The 22,101-nt window shown below is 35.7% G+C and overlaps 1 protein-coding gene across 1 annotated transcript; it reads right to left on the bottom strand.

The window, feature by feature from the left end:
• Nucleotides 1-1,426: 1,426 nt before the first annotated feature.
• On the bottom strand, nucleotides 1,427-16,523 carry LOC121430921 (exocyst complex component 5-like). The gene is made up of 5 exons (XM_041628353.1): nucleotides 16,261-16,523; nucleotides 6,084-6,454; nucleotides 3,977-4,064; nucleotides 2,868-3,154; nucleotides 1,427-2,054 (listed from the first exon to the last, which is right to left on the bottom strand). The coding sequence occupies exons 2-5, from the start codon at nucleotides 6,448-6,450 to the stop codon at nucleotides 1,486-1,488; spliced, it is 1,311 nt and encodes a 436-aa protein (XP_041484287.1). The 5' UTR covers nucleotides 6,451-6,454; nucleotides 16,261-16,523; the 3' UTR covers nucleotides 1,427-1,485.
• Between the last annotated feature and the right edge of the window lie 5,578 nt (nucleotides 16,524-22,101).

Here is a 22,101-nt window from a genome sequence, read left to right as displayed (position 1 = left end):
ACCAACAAATATATTTTGATATATGGTTATTAATTTCATCTTGGTATATAAGGTTTTTATATTTACATGGCGAAATTAAAAGGTTTTGCTTTTCCTAAGCTACAAAAGTAACGATCGCTTTTCTTTAATATATTTAAGGAGATTTCTTTATCTGTTGCAAGTTAATAGGTATATAGTATAATCCTTTATTTTCTAGATGATTACTCTCATTTACGTTTATTAAAGGGATGGTCAGGGCTGAAAATATCTTAATACATAGAGAAGAATTCACTAAGAGCAAAATGCTGAAAATTTCATCAAAATCGGATCACAAATAATAAAGTTATTGAAGTTTAAAGTTTAGCAATATTTTTTTTAAACAGTCGTCATGAATATTCATTTGGTGGACTCATGATGCCACATCTCCACTATTCGTTTTCTTATGTTATTACATAAAATCATGTTTTCATTATTTCATACTTATGTGAATAATATGTCTCCCATATCATGCTGATAATGAAATAAGATGCAGCGATAAATATCTAATGCACTAAATCAGTTGTCAATCCAATTTTTCTAGTTCTTGGGGGAAAAAATTTAAATAAACCTAATTTCATATACATGTATTAAAGTGAGGATGTGACATCGTCAGTCCACCTAGTGAATATTCATGATGACTGTTTTCACAAAATATTGCTAAACTTTAAAATTCAATAACTTTGTTATTTGTTATCCGATTTTTTGATGAAAATTACCGGCATCTTGCTCAGTGAATTCTACTCTATTTATTAAGGTATAATATTTCAGCCCGGACCATCAATTTAACGTCTTGAATACCCTGCAAAGTGGATATGAGCGCTTATTATGTTGCATACTCGCATTAGCATTGTAGCTAACTGGCAAAATACTGAATACTTAGTAATGGTTTGTACGTTTACCGTTTTTTGATAATTTTCTGTACAAGGAAATAATAATGGCCCTGGGGGTGCTGAAGTTCCACCAAGATATTCATGTGGGGGGGGGGGGGCTTCGTGAATTCTGGTAGGTGGGATTAAATGGAGGAAAGTGACCAAATGACCTTCATTTTGTATATAATTTTTTTTTGCTGTCAAATTTCGCCGGAGAGAAATGACCTTCTTTTTTTACTGAAACCCCTTTTTTGAGGGGGGGGGGGGGCTTGTCAAATTTCTTGGAACCCAAGTGACCTCCATTCTTAGTGACCCCCTTTTTTGAGGGGGTTGAGAGTTGTGAAATTTATATCAGCACCTCTTTATATATATAAAAATAAATCGTTACCGGCATGCAGGGCACTGGAAAGAATGTTGGATTATCTAACTGACCGATCTTACATGTCTTATGAAATTATTTTTTTATAAAGTTCAAAGGTTCATGTATATTCCAAAGTATAATTGTCTTCTGATCCAATTGATTTCTTCATAATATATATATATGCCGTTGCTCAACCAATCATATCCATAAGTTTCTTATTGTATCCACAAAAAAGCTTTATTCGGTAACTGATTGATATAAAATATTTTCTACCATCCCGGTCTCATTATCATCGGGATCTTGGTTTAACTGTCTTTCTAGCACATAGTATTTTGGTTCTCCATTCCTTGGGCTCTTCACAGAATCTCCTCGGCTTCTGGGCGTGTTCTCATACAACGACTCCTGTTTGGTTTCTGCAATCACTTCCGTGTCATTCGGTGTCAGCACCCGGATCGATCCGTTAGGCTCGTACTCGACTGCTGGACTATCCGGATGGATTGGAGGAACATTACCCGGTCGGATGTCGGGCTGCGAGTCTGCGGTTACAGCTTTATTTGAAGAATCCGAGTTTTTCATTGAACTCGTGCAACTTTTGACGGAAATGGTATCTTCTGCGCTGGTGGGCGGGGCTTCTAAGAATCCGATAGTCGATTCGGGTATTTCCGTCACGTTAGCGTAGTTTTGATAACAGTCGTTGGGGTTGTGATTTTCGTAAGGGTTCATGACGATGACGTTGACGACCGCAGGCCGGTCCTCAAATAGAAGATTATAATGATCCTCATCACCAAAGTCCTCTGAGGTCAAACCTACGGTAGGAAACCATTCAAAGGACATGTGTGAAAGACAATGAGGAGAGGGAAATGAGTAGAAACCGATTAAACAACAAATGTGGGGAGAACAAAGACGATAGTATATGACTAAGTTTTCGCTTTCGCCGAGTAAGATAGTCCTGAAAAGACTCTTGGGTTATCTTTCGGGTAACAGTTCAAGAAAAAAAAACTGGTGGTTCTGGAAAATTACTCAACAATCCATTTCGGGACTATCAGGACTAATTAAGGTAAAACCGAAAACTCTATCATCTATTCTCACAACTTACAAGCCAATAATGGAGAAGGCTATATCATTCAAATTTATGATTAATGGAGAACTCAGAGATTTTATTAAAAGCTGGTCTTTGTTTCGATTTATCTATAGGCTCTTGGGTCATTTCATGTTGATTGCTTTGATTATAACCCAGAATGATTTTCAGAAATGCTCGTTTGACATAGGCCTAAACATAAATAACAACTGCGTCGCAGAATATTGTGCTGCCTGTAAATTTAGCACAGAGGACAAATTGTTCAACATTTTCCTGTTTGTGTTCATAGGGGGTGTTGCAAGAAAATATTTGCGATCAGTTGCAAATATTCTGTTGCAATTTTCCAACTGATAGATCAATGCTCGCTGTAGCAAATCAAATCAAACTTCTTGGTTCAAGGAGCAGATTAGCAATCAATCACTAATTCGCAATTAACTAAAAGACATACAATTGATTTAGGGACCAAACATAGACTTGCAATTGATCGCAAGTTTCTTGCAACACCCCATTACTCAGATAACCTGTGAAATAAAAACGTCACCTTTCGTTTGGACCGATCTACACTTTCCATCCGGGTGTCCTCGAAAGACTCTCTTTGGCGACGGAACGGAAGGAGCGTATCCTTTTGGAAGTCCACCCATGACGGAAGGTTTGGTGACGTAAGTGTAGAGGCCGTCGTGGAGCTTCGAATCTCGTTCCCCGTGCTCGACGTAGATGTGGTTCAAGGAACATTCCACTGAGCTCTCGGCGTTGAAGGACGAGTTGGAAAATACTTGAGTCTGTGCCAGCACAGGGTGGGTCCCGCTCTCCCCGTGTTTATCTGAGTGACTTAATTGAAAATGATAGAGTTTCCTAATTATTACGATTTTATTTTTATTTAAGGCATAGTAAATAAGTAGTGTGTTATTAAAACTGGTTGGTGTTTCATTAAACTGTTCGTAAGTTTAGAGCAACTTTAAGAACGACTGGCGAGCCTTTCTTACACGCTAAATAATCACCAATTAACATAATAATGGTAAACATCAATTACCACAAGAAAGGATCACCAGTCGTAATTAAAGTCGCTCTTAACTTACGAACAGCTTTATGAAACGGGCCCCCAGGTATCTTTCTAACGCAATCCAACTACTCGTTAACCTTCGTCTATCAAAATGTGTATCTACAGCTTAAAAAATACTTTTAAACAAAATTACCTGAAGGTGACGAGAATGAGATATACGTACTATTTTGACATACTGAAAATTTACATGGCCATAAAACCATACTTAAACCAAAGGAACGGTTCTCTTATTCGTGTTTAATGTTTAGCCTAAACGTTCAGCTGTAGGCCTATATTAAGTTAATAACGTCACTTTACTAAAATAGGTCGATAAAGAATGCATTCGACCTTGGACAGCCTCGCCTTTGATAATCCACGATGACTACGGTTTTGTTTCATTTAGCGTCCTGGGGGCGTTTCAACAATATTTTCGTCCGACAAGTTGTCAGATCTGACAACGTTCCTGGATTTTGATTCGTTGAGAAGCACTATATACTGTCGGATAAAACGTCCGATAAGTCCTTTCATGAAACGCTCCCCAGAAGACGCTTGTGCATCGAACGTTTCACTTTCTCTATACAAGACCTATACAAGACGAAAACATCACTTACTGACGTCGTCGAAACACCAGAACGAGGAGAATGAAGGCGACGATGAGAAAGGATGTCGACATGACAATGGCCAGAGGAAGCAAATAGGCTACAGAGAAAAGATAACAAAAAAGACACAAAATATGTCAGTGTTACTCCAAATCATCATAATGATACATACTTGAGAAGCAGTAGCGTACCTAGGATTTTCCACAAGAAAGGGGGGGGGGGGCAAAATCGTCCGCCAAAAAAAAAAGGTCTTCAACCACAAATAAAGGATTTCGTGCCAAAAAAAAATTGACAAGCTGAAAAAGAAGGTCCACCACGGGATATAAAGGGCATTTCACAGCAGAAAAAAATGACAAGCAAAAAAAAAAGGTCTTCAACTTCTCATCAGGGGGGGGGGGGGGGGAGGGGCAGGGATAGGTCCCTTGCATGGGTTGTAACAGGTCAGGGGGCAGTCTTTTGAAAGAAAAGGTGATTCCAGAAATGAGAATGACATTTTGGCCTTCTTTTTGGTGGAAATAAGCCTCCGAGTCATACATAAAGCCCACCCAAAATATACTTAAGTTTTTTTATTATTTTATTTTTAGCTTTGTGTTTTTCTCAATCGTAATACTATTTCATTAATGTGTATATCGTGGGCGGTGTTGTCCACGTGCCCTCTTGATATGTTCTCGTTTGTGTCTGTATTGGTCTTGACATTTGCACCTGAATTTATTCACATTTCCAAGTGATCGAGGGCCATCACACTCGCCCGATAGTGTGTTCCAGGGTTTTAAATTATGTTTCTTCTGAAAAAATAGTCAGATTTAGCATTAGCTTTATAGGTGGGGAAAACATGGTTTGCCAACATGCGTGCTGATAACGAAATTCATGATTTAATATAAACACTAATGATTGCAAATCAAGAAACATACACAATCAATCATTCCCATGTGCCTCGTGACTCCGGCATCAACATTCGATTGCATTAAGACAAGGACTGCTGTCAAAAAAGATGACTAGATTTGGAGTGTCCTTGTTAAAAGAAAAAGTTACGCATGATGTAGTCTAAACCCTAGTGACATTTTAGTCTGAATTTAGTTTGAATGAAGCAGTTTAAATTCACAGGACCCCCTTGAATTGAAAAGTGAGATTTAAACATTGGCACAGTTTCAGTTTGCACTGAACTGAAAATAGAAAAGGGATGGGTAATAGTAAATGGTAAGACGAAAGAAAATGCTAGACGAATTCTAGCTCTTCTAAATTGATAGAAACGATTTCATTTTTTATGTGGGGCTTTTGTAAGTAGTTGCAAACTGCGATTTTCGGCCATCGTACGATTTCATCTACACATCGCACGATATAAAGGGAACAAAGAAAAGTCGTAAAACTGATGTCCAGAGATCGTAAATGCATTGCACTTGGGTAGTAAGGAGATCGTAAAATTTAGCGTGATTAGAGTAACACGTTCGAAACTCGTAAGAGATTGTGTGATCACCGTAGAGAGGATGTGTAATCGTGCGATGTGTCACGACGTATTTTGAATGCTACGATCTTGGAAACAATATAGTGGCTACAAAGACCGAGAACTCGTACGGAAATCGTAAAATCATCGCACGCTACGTATACTCAGATCGTGCAAATGAAATTATGTAAATGTTTTAAAGCCCGGTGCACACCACAGGGTCTGTTGCGCTCCGCTTTTTACAGAAATTGTAGTAGAATTTGATATGAACATTCCAATCACGCAAAGTTCCGTGCAAGACTGTATTAAAAAAAAAACAATTTCCAATGTATTTTGAGCCCCCCCCCCCCCCCGTAGAAAGTCACTTATGATCGGTTGCAAATTTAAGCCGATTTTAAGTTTACTCCGACTTAATTGGAGTAAAGCAAAATTCCTTTTTTAAAATTTTATATTCCCAGTATATCGAACTTCAAATAAAATTATTTCGCTATATACTTGGAACTTTCACTATTTAATGCAAACTGCGATTTGTTCAAAACTAGCGTCGGAATCGAATCGTGTGGTGTGCGGCGGACTTTACGAGGATCATATACTAAATGTAAACAGAACATTCAGTGCCCTAATTTAACTAGTACTTGATGCAAACTTAAAAACAAAACTCAGGCAAATCATGCTTACGGGATTGGCTCGTTGCTGATGACGAAGAAGGCGTTCCAAATGCAGAAGGAAGTGTCGCGTGCAAAGGGATCGTGCTCGAAACCGATGATGTCATAATGAATGTCGGCGTGGTGCAACATGCACGTGACTTACTCTCTATCTGTGCGATGGGTGAAGAGTGTGTTATCAAACCTTCAGATGTGATCCGAGCAGGAGACGGGGTGGTCGTCATCGGAGTGGTAGTCGGTTCCGGTGTGGTGGTGGTGGTGGTGGTGGTGGCAATCGTTGTCGGAGTCGTAGGGGTAGTGGGTTTGGTTGTAGGTTTTGTTGTAGTGGGTCGAGGAGTCGACGTGGTCACCACTTTTGGTTTGGCAAACGGGTTTCCCATGTCTCTGATGAAATGATCAAATGTAACAGAAGGGAAAAATCAAACAGAAAGGAAACAGAAAGGAAAATCAAATATAAAAAAAATTATCACCACAATAAATTATCAAACATTGAACTCATTAAGAATAAAATAATTAGTTGATTACTAATGGTTAGTTACTCTGTGTTTATTCAATCTTTTTATCAACTATTTTAAACGCTGAAACTGTTTCTAACTAATCTATATAGCTATATAAGTTTTCCAACTAGAGGTTATGTCAAAATGATTGTTTTGTGACTTTTGTGAGTTTGGCAACTATAATCGGAACATGAACATTACTTTAAGGACAATTATTTTACCTATGGCAAAACAATTTCTTTTTACACGGAACTCTCCTGCACTTTTTAAATGGTCAACCAGTGTTTTTCTTTCCAAATCCTTAACCAGCTTGAGTAGTTCGTTATGTTGTCCTTTAAACATTTGACATTAATGTTCAAACTATGTTGGTCACTAGAATACCGAATGTGAGTGTAAGTGAAAACTACTAAAGATACATGTGTTATTTCTTATCGACCAATAATTTGCGATGAAGTAACCATATGATCGCGTTCATTTTTGGACAACGAAATACATGTAACTACGTTTGCCAAAGAGTAACTCTGAAAAGAATTTAACAAATGAAAAAATTAAAAATGATCCCAACATTAACGTGACAAATGCTAGTCAGAATACTATCAACAGTTTGTTTTTTACACTGGGCATGATCAACGTAGTTTACGGGAATCTAACGAACAATAAAGCGCCCTACAAATGTTATTATCATTATTATTTGTTGCCCAACGAAATTTACCCATTATTTTGAAAGTGTGTACCAAGTACGTTTTTATTTGCTTTTATAATCCAGTTATGTAAGACGGAAATCAATGTGGTGATCAGATGGGGGCTTGAGGGTGCTTGCCCCCCCCCAAAAAAAATTAATAAAATAAAATAAATATAAAATTCACGACCAAGAAAACAGAAGAGAAAAGGGTGAAATATATACTATGCCAAACTAAAAAACAAAATTTGTTTTTTGTAATAAAAATGTCTTTTTTTGCTCGCTCACTTTTTTTAATATAAATTTTACACCATACGCCATATCTAGCGCAACTGTTCATAATATTAAAGCGAGAAAGTTTAAGTGTTGACCTTCAATGTTTGTTATCAAACCACAGCAACAACGGGTTGAACCGGATGTAGAACACAACGCTCCTCACTCAGAAGGAGACTACTTCCGGTTGGATTTCCGGACGGAAATGTTATGGCTGAAATATTACCTGCAAATTTGACGTCATAAGATTTACCCATTGAAGATTGTGACCAACGCTTTTGAGTAGTATTGATGATTACCGGCAAATTCAATGGTAATATCAGAATTTTATATTAGTACCTAGTGAAGGGTAATGGGGGAAGGGGGGGGGGATTGGTCTTCAGACTTTATTTTCTTTCTTGAATAGAGACAATCTTCTAATAGAAAAATCCAGGGCGTACATTTTCACAGACCCCCCCCCCCCCATAATTCCTCCCTTTATTCGCACCTTATTATCATATAGTCTTAATTAATAGTCAGAATGTTGATGAGTTGTGTTTCATCTATTCTTGGCTGATGGCTGAAATAAGAATCGAAATATTATTTTGCTTCAATTTTGCCGAATTCCATCGGAACCGGACCTGCAACCCATTTTAGACAGTGCAATATACCTTCTTGTTGTGATATAAAAGTAGGTGTACAGATCCTGTTATCTGGACGGACAAGAAAGAAAAAGAAGAAGGCATATAAAAATACCTTGAAATAGATAAGAGACTTATTTCAATGTTTTTTTTTCTTTCATTGATCGTAATTATGTAGAATAAATAAGAAAAAACAAATGAAAGGACTAGATACCTTACCGAACATCAAAAGAAAATTCTTCAAGACTTTTTACTTACACAATACTTTATAAAAGCATTATAGAAAAGTCTTTTGGAGTGTATAGATGTTAAAAATAAAATTTTCGAGTTGTAAATCAGGGACAAACAGTTAAGTTCATTGCCCCTATTATCACGAAGATGTCAATGTGCGATCGATGCACGTACAAAAGGTCACATCGTAATTGTGTCACTTTCAAAGATTTGATATTTTTCATTTTCCTCACATGTTTATTGTTTCTATCTAAATAGATAGAAATTACAGAGAGAGAGAGGGGGTAGTTATATTGATAAATGTCTTTGGGAGAGACAGAGAAAAAAAACAGAGAGATGGTGAGAGACCAGAAGAGCGGGGGAGATAAGTGGAGGGTTTAGAGAAAAGGAGTAAACAAAAAGAAAAAGTGAGGGGGAAATGATAAAAAAGCAATTTGATTTGAACTAAAAATATCTAAAAATGTAGGCAACACACACAGCATGGGGCGAATAAAAAATAAAAGTTGGCCTAAACCTTATTGTTTATCTAATGAAACAACTCGGTTTTATTTTAATGGAAAAACATCAATGTATTCATGTGATATTTGGTCATCCCCACTAGCGTACCTACGGGGGGGGGGCGAGTCATAACCCATGCAAATGACGTATTCCTGTCCCCCCCCTTACGGCTTGAAGACCTTCTTTTTTTTTGCTTGTCAATTTTTTTTTCTGGTACGAAATCCTGTATTTGTGATTGAAGACCTTTTTTTTTTTGCTTGTCAAATTTTGGGCGGACGGTTTTGCCCCCTTCCCCGTGGAAATTCCTAGGTACGTTACTGGTCATCACTGTCCCTATCATATACAAACCTTTAAGATTAAGTAATAGTCTCAGAAAACAGAGATTAAGTATTATTTCAATTTAAAAACTTTGATACAACCGGGGTTTAAACTTCTTTCAAGTGCATGTTACACGCATGTTGACTGGAGTAATGTGCATCCCATATCTTATCAATCATCAGTTTACATAAATAGCACAACGCTCTCGCCATGGAGGAAACTTGCACGGCTGATATCCTTCTAATATTTCTTCTCTTCTTTCATCCCTTCTTTCCATCTTGAAACTCCTATCTCTATTCACCTTCTCTTGCAAATACATCATGCAAGTTTATGAAGTACCTTCTGTTTCCTCTTTAGGACATTTTTTTCCTTCTTTGTCGTATTTGTCGTAACCATGGAGGGACGGTCACTTCAAGGGGCGGGGACAAGCACCCCTTGTATTTTTTAAGGAATGAAAAAAGGAGGGGATATGAGAAGAATGGGGAAGAAAAGTGTATAAACATTTGAGTAGAAAAGTATGTAATCGACTGTATAGTACCCCTGCTATTCAATATTGAAAGAAAAGAAGAAAAAAACGCCACACAAAGCCACCCCCACCCATCAAAACGCCCTGGTCCCGTCCCTGTTAGCGAATATTCACATCTCTTTTCCTCACCGTTCCTATGTTCAAACTTCACTACTACTACTACTACTACTAATAATAATAATAATATAGGTATATCTACCCAGGGTAGCAACTTCAGTTTCGAAAACTGTTCTACCAGTGGGCCCTGCTATTATTATTACCCCTGCTTTAGCTGGGCTGCCTAGGCGCTCAAGCATGCAGCATTCAAGGAATTTCTTCCTACCGGGTACCCATTCACCTCACCTGGGTTGAGTGCAACACAAATGTTGATGAGTTTCTTGCTGCAGGAAATTAGGTCATGGCTGGGATTCGAATCCACGACCCTCTGTTTCAAAGTCAGAAGACTAATCCACTGGGCCACAACGTTCCACTCTAAAAATAAGAAAAAAAAATAATGTTAAATCAAGAATTGAAAGCCAGGTTGGAGGAGTGACCTTTTTCTAATAGTTGCATTTGCCACTTTCGACACAACACTAAAAGTAAATTCAGATTCATCCAAAGATGAATATGATAACAATTGGAATAGGTTAATAGTCACTCTTCTAACCTTTCAATATTGATAATTCAACATTTCATTTTCAGAGTGTACGAATCTATCTTTCAAAATATACCAAAATGATGCTTAGTAACAATTTCTTAGATTATTTAGTCAACTTCTTGCGAAATGCTTACTTCGAGATGTATATAACCTGTTTGACAACGCAAATCCAATACATCACAATTTTCCTCGACGAGTACCTCCGAGCAATATGAAGATATGTTGATGCATAATGAAAGTCAACACAGGATATATATATCAAGACCAGCGTAAATTCAGGAAAGCGAAATTAGCACAGCTTCCCTCCCAAAACACTCTTCGGGTATAGATTAAGTTTCAGCCATGTCGTCTGTTTACCCACATCAAGTAGTGAACTTTTTTCTGTGTACATAAGGAACTAGTTCAGTTGCTGATGTACATGCTTACTTTCTTGAAACACGCTTATCCGATTTGATGAGGATCTGGGGCCCATTTTATAAAGAGATGTAACTTTGCCTTTATGGCAACTACCATGTTAACCTTGATTTTGATTGGCTGCTGAGCTATGTTGCCATGGTACTGCAAAGTTACAACACCGGTAACTCTTTATGAAACGGGCCCCAGATCACTTGGAATGTAAACAGGTTTGAAAGAAATATATACATGTCCTAATTATTTCTCATAATATTGATTAATTCTGAGCAGGATAATAATAATAATTATACTTGCTTATATAGCGCTTAATACTTACTTTGTCAGAAGTATATGCAGCATAATTACCCTGGCTTTAGCAGTGCAACTGTTACGCGCGCTGCGTTTCAAGGAATAAATTCCTGCCAGGTACCCATTTACCTCACCTGGGTTGAGTGCAGCACATTGTGGATCAATTTCTTGCTGAAGGAAATTGCGCCATGGTTGGGATTCGAACCCACGACCCTCTGTTTCAGAGTCCGGAGACTAATCCACTGGGCCACAACGCTCCACATACATAAGAGATCTACATAAGATAGACTGAAAATGATATTTCAAATTCTGAATAGAAACAATTTAATCACATGCAGGAGATTAATAACGTGATTGATTCGTTTTTACAGTAATTACTGCGCCATATAGTACGAAGGAGATTGAGTGGGTGGGGTGACAACACAATCATTTTCAGTGTAGTAGCGTAATAATATCATTTTTAGGGGGCCAGATTATGGCTTATGGGGCAAAAACATTCTAAAAAGCTGTGAGTGAGCGATTTTTTTACCTTTTTTTTATGCAAAAATCCATTTTTGTGATAGATTTTGGTGTAACATGCACAAAATTATATACTTCACCCTTTTACCATTCCCCTTTCTTTTCTTCCCTCCCTTTTATTCTTGATCGTGATTTTTTTTATTTTATTTTCATTCATTCATTTCAAAATTCATTTAAATATTCGGTTTTACCTTATTTATTTATTCCATTATTATTATTATTATCATCATCATTATTATTATTATTGTTATTATTTTTGTTGTTATTATTATTATTATTGTTATCATTATTATTATTATTACTATTATTATTATTATCATTATTATTATCATCATTATCATTATTAATATCATTATTATTAGTAGTAGTAGTATTTGAGGGAGGAGAGCCTTGCCCAGGACCTCACATCTAGATGCCAGTATATAGGTTCCGGGTTTTAGATTTATTCAATGGCGATTGAAAGGATATCCGCGAGAAAATCTTCCGGTTAAAGTGGCTGTAATAAATTTTAAAAAAAATTACCATCGCTGATTTTGAGCCTATTGTAGGACTGACAAGGTTTAGTACCAGAACCAGTAGCGAGTGAACCAATTTTGACCTTATTAGTGAAAAAAATATTGTTTAGTGATATATTTTAATATATTTAGAAAATGATATCAAATTCCACCCCTCATCCTTTTCTTTTCTCCTTTTTTTGGGGGAGGGGGGTTAGGGACCTCTGCGAATTGCCTATGATATTCATTTACAAAAAAACATGGTGGCTCAGTGGTAGAGCGGCTGCCTCATGAACGGGAGGTCGTGGGTTCGATCCTCGGCCGAGTCATACCAAAGACTTATAAAAATGGGACTTTCTGCCTTCTTGCTAGGCGCTCAGATTGGAGTCGGGTAATAATTACATAATGTAATGTAGGACCCGCTGGAAGAGCAGATTCCTAACTGAAGTGGCTACCCTGGGTAAATAAAACGGTATTATTATTAGCATTATAATTATTATTATTCTAATAATATTCTATCAAAAGGCGAAACAATATTCTTTTTAAAGAAAAAAAAATAATGTCATTTTCAGATTCAAACCGACCTACTTAGCTTTATTTGAAGGGTGTTGGTAATTTTCTGGAATTTTGTCAAAATCATAATATCATCAACTATTTAGAACTTGTAAGACTGGAGAGGTGAAAATCGTTGCTATATATACTTGACTTGGCAGCAGCACAAGGACAAATGTACGATATTATTACCTTTCTAAAAATAAATGTAAAAATGAATTAATTATTAAAGGTGTATTCATGATCCATCATGGTAGTGTGTTGTTTGTGAATATCTGTAAGACTATGATACTTTTTAATGTAGTTAGCTTGAGTGGTTAGAGGGGATTTGTTTGGTAAATATATTGTGGAATTCATTAATAGGTTTCTTGGTCAAAGCCATCCTCCTTCTACCAATTAAAGGCATATGATGGCTAGCTTAATCTTGGCAGACTCTATACAAATCCATGCAAAGGTGCTTGCCGTGGCATGATGAGCCTAAGATTTAAAGGGACCGAACATTGTGTATAGAACAAAATGTTAAAAGTCGCTAGCGAGAAGAAATTGAATTTTTTTATTAGAAGAGCTAAGTTGTGATAGACTCTAACCATATTATGTTTAGAGTAAAACCATAAAATATTTCAGCCTTTTTTGTCTATTTTTGTTTTCTTGCTTGTGGATCTTTTTTTTTGGGGGGGGGTGCCCCATGCAGGCCCCCATCTATACGTCAGTAGGTGCTTTTCGACAAAATTAAATAAAGATCAGGGGCCTGTTGCAGAAAGAGTTGCAATCAAACGTATCTATAAAAAATCACGCACAACTTCATTTTCAACTATAAATGAACAGCGCGCATTTCGGACTTGCGATTGATTTTTTGACTTGCGTTTAAACGTAACTCTTTCTGCAACGGGCCCCTGGATTACTAAGCTGGAATAATAGAGTTAACCAAGAATGCTGCTTCGGAGTTGGCGCGTAGAAATGAAACTTTATGAATTTATCTGGATCAGAATAATTTTGTGCTTAAAAATCAGTATTTAGCTATAAACATAATGGCACCTGCCATCATTTCTTTGAGAGTGACAATTTATTGACATTTTCACTCCATCTTTTCAAAGGAAGTCCTGAGACAAATCAAATCCAACAGGAATTGCAAAGAAAGTTGAAGGGTAATCTTGCCATCATTTTGTAGCAGGATCCATGATTTCTCGATCAATAGTCATCTTCCATTTCATTCTTCATCATATTTTCTTCTGTAGTATGATATTGTTCCTTGACAACATTTCCTCTTTCTCACGGGATCTATTCATGCCCCCCCCCCCCTGAAGAGATATTGCTGATTTGCCAGTATTTGTTGTAAACGTTTCCCCTTTTTTATTTTGTGAAAGCTTGGAAGTATTATGCATTCACAAAACTATATAACCAAACACACACAAAAAAGGAATCACTTTAAATGGAGAAGAAAGACGAGTACTTCTCAGCCATGAAAACAATATATAAAGTGCTCTCTAAAAAATTATTGTTCTCTTTGGGTTATTGTCTGGCAGTTTAGTTCCTGGTTCGGATAGATTTTCCCCATTATTATTCACATGACACTGTTCTTAAATCTCTTCTTGTTTCGAAAGATGTCATACGATATTTTTTTATTCTAGTTATTATTGTTATATAAACATGTAATCATAATATTAGATTCAGATCTGTTTTCTTACAAGAAAAAAATGCTGATATCGAGATATGGAATATCTTACGTATACGTGTAATATTGTAAATCATCGTACGAATACACAAATATGTGACTATGTTTTCATCTTTATTGGAATAAAAACAAAATTAATACCTATTTTATAATCGTAATGACGTCAGAGCAATTGTACCAACGATTGGCAACGATTTAAACTAATTTGGCCTTTACTCTAAAACAAACGCTTAATCATCCAAAACTATTAGGCCTACTGGTATATAAGTATCCTTACATTATTTTAATTGAACCTCAAGATACTCATTCACATTTTCAGAAAATGAAAAAAATCGATTTGTTCCAAAATCGGCCAGTAGATCAGTCGTAAGGTGGTGGTTTTTAGACCTGTAAAGTACCATCCACTTGCGAACAAAATTTTGAGGCCATAAACCCGATAGAATGTTCACGGCCAAGAAAAAAAGGCAGAAAAGGAAAGAAAATAAAAAGAAAAAGGGGGTAAATATGATATTGTGTGTGTCTGATCACTTTGCTTGAGAAAGTTCACAGGAGTGGATGAAAGCTAGCTCGCCATTAATGTTGTTGATAGAAGTTTAAACACGATTTTGAATGAGATTTTATTCTCCGAATTTCATGTCCAAATTTGTCATAAAATTAGAATATTTTTTTTCCAATGCAATCGATCGCAGTTTTTGATATAATAGAAAAAACTATACCCACTACATGTCTGCCCTTTAAATGTTTGATTCATTACGCTGACACCTTTCCAAAGATTCAAGATAAATCAGCCCTGGTCACGTCTCTCGGATGGTGACGTTAAAGGTCGGTCCCAGACGTAAATAATAATATCTGATTGGTATACACGTCCGACAAAACTCAAATACACACATTAATGAATTTGGTTTCAACTGGCACATAACTATAGCGAAAACTTCAAAACGCAGTATGTAAATCATGTAGTGCACAAATAAAGATTAAGATGAATACTGTAGCTCCATGTATGGCTATTCCTTTTAAGTTGTTATTGTTGATTTCATACTTTAATAACAATTTCTTACCAAGCAACTTTGGTGTCGAATAATGCACCCCCCCCCCTCATATTTACACACAGTAAAACAAAAATTATACAACGCAGTTTACTATATGAACCTTACAATAATTGTATAAACAGTTTTAAAAAATTGTTTAAATCTTAAGCAACAAAGTTTAATTTTCAATATCTAATCTTCAATAAATTTAACACCATTGTTTAAACGGTTAAACAAATACTATAAGGTTCATAAAGTAAATAACGTTGTATAAAGTCTTAAACAGCGTTTTTACTGTGCACCATTGAAATTACGAGTGTATGGTGTAAAACTCAAATAAACACACATTATATGAATTTGGTTGAACAGTGTAAAATATATCACCAGCTGTAGTGTCAATTTAACTCAGTCTATAATGCAGGTCAATGTTCTAAGCAATTTTTATTCAACGCGAAGTCGTATATATGGTGTTCATTAAAATTTTGTGAACTTATTGTCAAAACTGATTTGGACGTGTCTGGTAAGTGAAATGGTTCTTGTGTTATTCCTCATTGACCAAGAAATAACACAAATTAACGTATTTTAACACATATATGGTTAAATTTGATTATAGTTACCTGTAGTTCGATCTACTGTTTTCCGTCTTGATAAAATATAGTTGTGAATATAAATTCCCATACCCCCGACTAAAAAAAGAAACGCATGGCTGAGCTGGAGTCGACTATTTTCAAGTCAAAATGACTCGGATAGCGACCTCCAGAATTTGTCTCAATTTGAGTAGACTCTCAGCTAATGCCCGACGATTGCCGGTCAAAACTCATTCAGAAGACGAGAAAAAAAAAGTTCAGTCAGTCGACTCTCATGTGACTACTCTCTACGTTATATTCAATTTGTCTCCGGTATTGAAACGTTTTGAAAACATGCAATTTAATTGGAAAGCTTACCTTGATATAAAGTTTATCCTATCAAAATTGAGCAAAAATCCAAATATGTTGACCAAAACTTCTTCCAAGGATAATATATAAATCTCAAATATGAGACAAGCAGCTCCAGTCCACAGACTCGAACTTGAAAAATAATCTTGGCAAGTTTTATCAGTGATAAAAAGGAAGAGTGAAAGGTAAAGCCAACTGAATTAGATTCCTATTACCGTCTGGAGGATTCAGTCGAGAGTGATTTCCTCAAACATAGTTGGAGTGAAGGATGCATTTATACGAGTAGACGTGACCGACCGCACCGTGTAGTTTTAATGGTAAAATGACGTCATGAGTTGCTATTAAAGGTTTATTTTGAATTGGTCTTAAGCCATTTCGTCCGATTACCAACTCGTTTATGATCATCAGTTCGTCCACTATCCACATAATCTAATTGCCATTTCGTCCACTCACCATTTTCGTCTAATAACCAGTTGGTCCAATAATAGCCATAACGTGGGGCGGATCCAGGATTTTTCGAAAGGGGGAGGGCACAATTTCCCGAGTAAAACTTTGACAAGCAACAGAAAGAAAAAAAAATAAGGTGATTTCGTCCAAGAAAAAAATTGACAAGCAAAAATAAAAGGGGGACTTCACTTTCGAAAGACTGTTTTAAAGGCACTTTTACATTACAAATTTACAAATTTGATTGTACAAATTACAATACAAATTTAATTCTTATTTGTGCCTCTCAAAGGGGGGGGGGGGCACGCCCCCCCCCCTCCCGGATCCGCTAGTGGCAATTAGGCAATAGCCATTTACATAATTTCAAATGATATGAGTAAATTGCTGCAATTGATCTAAACGGACTATTAATAAAAAGAAGTACAACTTGATATGAGACCATTTGAGCATAGACGAACTGGTGATAAGACCATGGAGCTATAACAGCTGTTAGACGAAATGTTGATGGACGGAATAGCACTAGACTTATGAAGGTAGACCATGTGATGGCAAGAAAACTGAGGCAATAAATAATTTATAAAAAGGTGTTTTAAAATTCAATAAGCCTATTTACCCACTAAAGACAACTAAAGATGGGTGTTGGAGGGAGAAATGCGGTTTTCGGCCCCGTATCAAAACGATTAGCGATTGACCATGGGGTTTATTTTACGATTGATTGCATTGTAATCATTGTAACAAAAAATCAACCTCAATCAATTCGCTTAACTTCGTGTTGCAGGACCCGTCCGTCCATCCCGTAGTCGTTCTCTCGAATACTAGTCGTTGAACTTCAATCTTCATGAACATGTATTTCTGCTATTCAACCAATTCGATTCAATTCAATTTATGATCTTGGGCCTGTGGCAGAAAAAGTTGCGATCAAACGCAACTCAAAAAATCTTGCGTAACTTGATTTTCAGCCAACGAAGCACCCATATTCGGGACTTGCGCTCGATATTTTGACCTGCGTTTAACATGTTAAACGCAACTCTTTCTGCAACTGCCCCCTTTGCTCATATATCGTTCTGGGGCCGATTGCACGAAAGGGTCTTTGCAAGGACCGTCTTTCGTGTCGCCCATCTTTTATGATGCGCCATGTGAAACGCATTTTAAATAAATCATCTGCAAACATATTTCATTCGTCCGATAAAATAAACGAAATATTTGTTTATAAAATGATGTGATATATATCAGGACATTGTATAAAATTTGATTTAAAAGGAAGCTAACGAATCTTGTTCTTTATCATAAATTCAGAAACACCCCGCTTACAGCGTATCATAAAAGATGGGCGACACGAAAGACGGTCCTTGGAAAGACCCTTTCGAGCAATCGGCCCCAGGGTCCCCCAAAGTTAGAGATTAACACAAACGTAAGCGATTATTCGTAGCTTGGTTATCACAATCAATTGTACATTTTGGTCAATGTAATCAATCGTAGAAGTTCTACAATGATTGCTAAGCTTTGTGTTGCGGGCCCTGATTGTAGTACATAACATGTCTCATATGTATTTAGCTGTAACGACTTAGAATAAAAAAATAAAGGTCACCTTTGGCATTTTCACATTTATCATAAACTTGCATTGATGATCATCATCTACATTAATATCATTATCATCATTAATACTATTAAAATTATTCTCATTATCAATATTATTATTAATAAAATTATCATTATTATTATCTATATTATTATCATTATTTTTATAATTATCATAATTCATAATTTAGGTAAGCCAATCACATCATGTATATACTTTTACACAAACTGTGTTTCGATGACATGTATAACTCACATTTTCATTTATATCTTTCTTTCCTTCCTTCCATTCCCCTCCCCCTCCCCTCTCTCTTTCTTCACACACACATACAACCTGGCTTATATACACTCACCCTTGCAACCAGCTCTCTCCCCATCCCCCCCCCCCCCATCTGCAGGCACAGACCCTGATCAACAAGTGTGTCTCCATGCAAAGACTAGCACACATAAAACTTGCTGTTTCAATTCAGAGGCCTTCAGTACACAAGGCATGAGTAGGCTGCAATTCAGACCCTTAACTCAAGTGAAGGGTTTGCCCAGCAGACTACCCCCCCCCTCTCTCTCTCTTTCCATTTAGTCAATTATTTCTGAGGGAAGGGGCAATAGTATCATCAACAAGGATTAAATGAAGAAGTCACATGGTCAACAAAAAAGAAATGCATATTCAAATTTTAAAATCGTACTTGTTCATTTCGACATAGAATTTATACAGTCATTACATAGATAACATTTTTATAGTACAAAAATGAAACATTATTTTAACAAATTATAAAACCCGTTGTAAAGAGAGATGAAGAGATGTGATTGATGCATTTAATATGTCAAAAAGAATCACAATATTTATAACAAGGGTATTGTTCAACCAACAAGGGATAATCGAAGGAAAAATTCAGGTTTGATTCATTCATCAAAGGGTATCATAGTGTGCCCACACAAGTCTGGATTAGATCAGGATGTATTTTTACAGTAAACGTTTATAAAATACCCAAGTATCATAAACTATGTCCATATACTTTTAAAATTATGACATTTCAAACCTTAACGTTGGTCAAGATTAAGATTCAACCCCAACACGGCCAGAGTGAATGAGACCTTAAAGGACAAGTCCATCCCTAAAAAAACTTGATCTGAATAAAAAGAGAAAAATTCAACAAGCATAACACTTCATCAAAATCGGATGTAAATAAGAAAGCTATGGCATTTCAAAGTGTTGCTTCATTTCACAAAACAGTTATATGTACATCTCGGTCGGTATGCAAATGAGAAACTAATGACATTACTCACTATTTCTTTTGTATGTTATTATGTGAAATATGAAATATTTTTATTTTCTTGTCATTGTAATGTGAAATGAAGTTTGATTCCTCCCTGAACACGTGGAATTCAATTATTTTAACATTTTGTGCTTCAGGCAAGGTCCTAATCATCAAATTCATAAAAATCGAAATATTGCATAATTCAAACAATAAAAAACAAAAGAAATAGTGGGTGAGTGACATCATCGACTCTCTCATTTGGATTTAACTGGCTCGTTCATATAACTATTTTCTTAAAAATAAGCGAAACTATGAAATGTCATAACTTTCTTACTTCACATCCGATTTTGAAGAAATTTTCAGCATTGTGCTTGTCTGATTTTTCTCTATTGATTCAAATCAACATTTTTCTGAGGTGGAATTGGCATTTAAATTTAATTTTTCTGAAGGCTTGTTTGTCCAGAAACTAGGTTTGTTAGTACAAAAATGAATAAATGAACAGCATCCCCTCTCCCCCCAAAAAAAAATTACTTCATTTCCAGACAACTGCACCTTCATAATAGGTAAGCTCTTTTCTGTTTCTGACAATTGGTCCTTAAAATAACGAACATTTTTTTTTTTAAACAAAGACTTTTGACAATGAATAAACTATGAGTTGGAATAATAACAGACTTTGGGGACAAGGAGCTGTAAACCAATCCCAGATACTCACTGCTATTAAAGGACAAATCAACCCAAACAAAAAGTTGATTTGAAGAAAAAGAGTAAAAACACTGAGAATAAGATAAAAACCGGATGTACAATAAAAAAGTTATGAAATTTTAAAGTTTCACTTAATTTCACAGAACATTATATGCACATCCTGGTCGGTATGCAAATGAGGAGACTGATTATGTCACCCACTCACTATTTCTTTTGTAAATATTATACGAAAATATGAAAAATTCTAGTTCTCATTGTCAAGTGAAACAACAATTATTTCCTCCCTGAACATGTGCATTTCTTATTTGTACTGTGTTCTTTCCTAACTTGTGAATAGTGAAGAAAGCTACTTTATCGTTCTGAAACAGGAATGATTTGAGAGAATAATGAGCTGATAGCGATTTATGCCACTATTGGCTATCCGTAGTAAAATCACAACAAGTTTAAACCGGAGTTTAAATCAAACCATCAGAATACAGGTCACTGGGTTTGTCATCTGTTTAACTCTCCTTGTATTGTGAAAATATGTTCTCACTACTACCTTAATTACCACATCTATAAAATACATAGGTTTTTCATCTTCACACTTATCAAATGCATCTGTTTTTTCATCTTCATGCTTATCAAATGCATAGGTTTTCTCATTTTCACACTTATCAAATACACAGTTTTCATCTTCACACTTATCAAATACAAATGTTTTCACATCTTCAAACTCATCAAATACACAGTTTTCATCTTCACACTTATCAAATACAAAGGTTTTCTAATCTTCACACTTATCAAATACATAGGTTTTCACATCTTCAAACTTATCAAATACATAGGTTTTCACATCTTCACACTTATCAAATACATAGGGTTTTTTCATCTTCACACTTATCAAATACATAGGTTTTCACATCTTCAAACTTATCAAATACAGTTTTCATCTTCACACTTATCAAATACATAGGTTTTCTCATCTTCACACTTATCAAATACAAAGGTTTTCTAATCTTCACACTTATCAAATACATAGGTTTTCACATCTTCAAACTTATCAAATACATAGGTTTTCACATCTTCACACTTATCAAATACATAGGGTTTTCACATCTTCAAACTTATCAAATACAGTTTTCATCTTCACACTTATCAAATGCATAGGTTTTCTCATCTTCCCACTAATCAAATACAAAGGTTTTCTAATCTTCACACTTATCAAATACATAGGTTTTCACATCTTCAAACTTATCAAATACATAGGTTTTCACATCTTCACACTTATCAAATACATAGGGTTTTTTCATCTTCACACTTATCAAATACATAGGTTTTCTCTTCTTCATATTTATCAAATACATAGGTTTTCACATCTTCACACTTATCAAATACATAGGTTTTCTCATCTTCACACTTATCAAATACATCGGTTTTTTCATCTTCACGCTTATCAAATGCATAGGTTTTCTCATCTTCACCCTTATCAAATACACAGTTTTCATCTTCACACTTATCAAATACATAGGTTTTCACATCTTCACACTAATCAAATACATAGGTTTTCACATCTTCACACTTATCAAATACATAGGGTTTTTTCATCTTCACACTTATCAAATACATAGGTTTTTTCATCTTCACACTTATCAAATACATAGGTTTTCACATCTTCACACTTATCAAATACATAGGTTTTCACATCTTCACACTTATCAAATACATAGGTTTTTTCATCTTCACACTTATCAAATACATAGGTTTTCTCATTTTCACAATTATAAAATATAGGTTTTCTCATCTTCACACTTATGAAATACATAGGTTTTCTCATCTTCACACTTATCAAACACATACGTTTTCTCATCTATATAACTTTCTTTATGTC

The sequence above is a fragment of the Lytechinus variegatus genome, chromosome 17, assembly GCF_018143015.1.
Source record: "Lytechinus variegatus isolate NC3 chromosome 17, Lvar_3.0, whole genome shotgun sequence".
NCBI classification, from domain to species: Eukaryota; Metazoa; Echinodermata; class Echinoidea; order Temnopleuroida; family Toxopneustidae; genus Lytechinus; species Lytechinus variegatus.
This window is presented reverse-complemented; position numbering and strand designations above follow the sequence as displayed.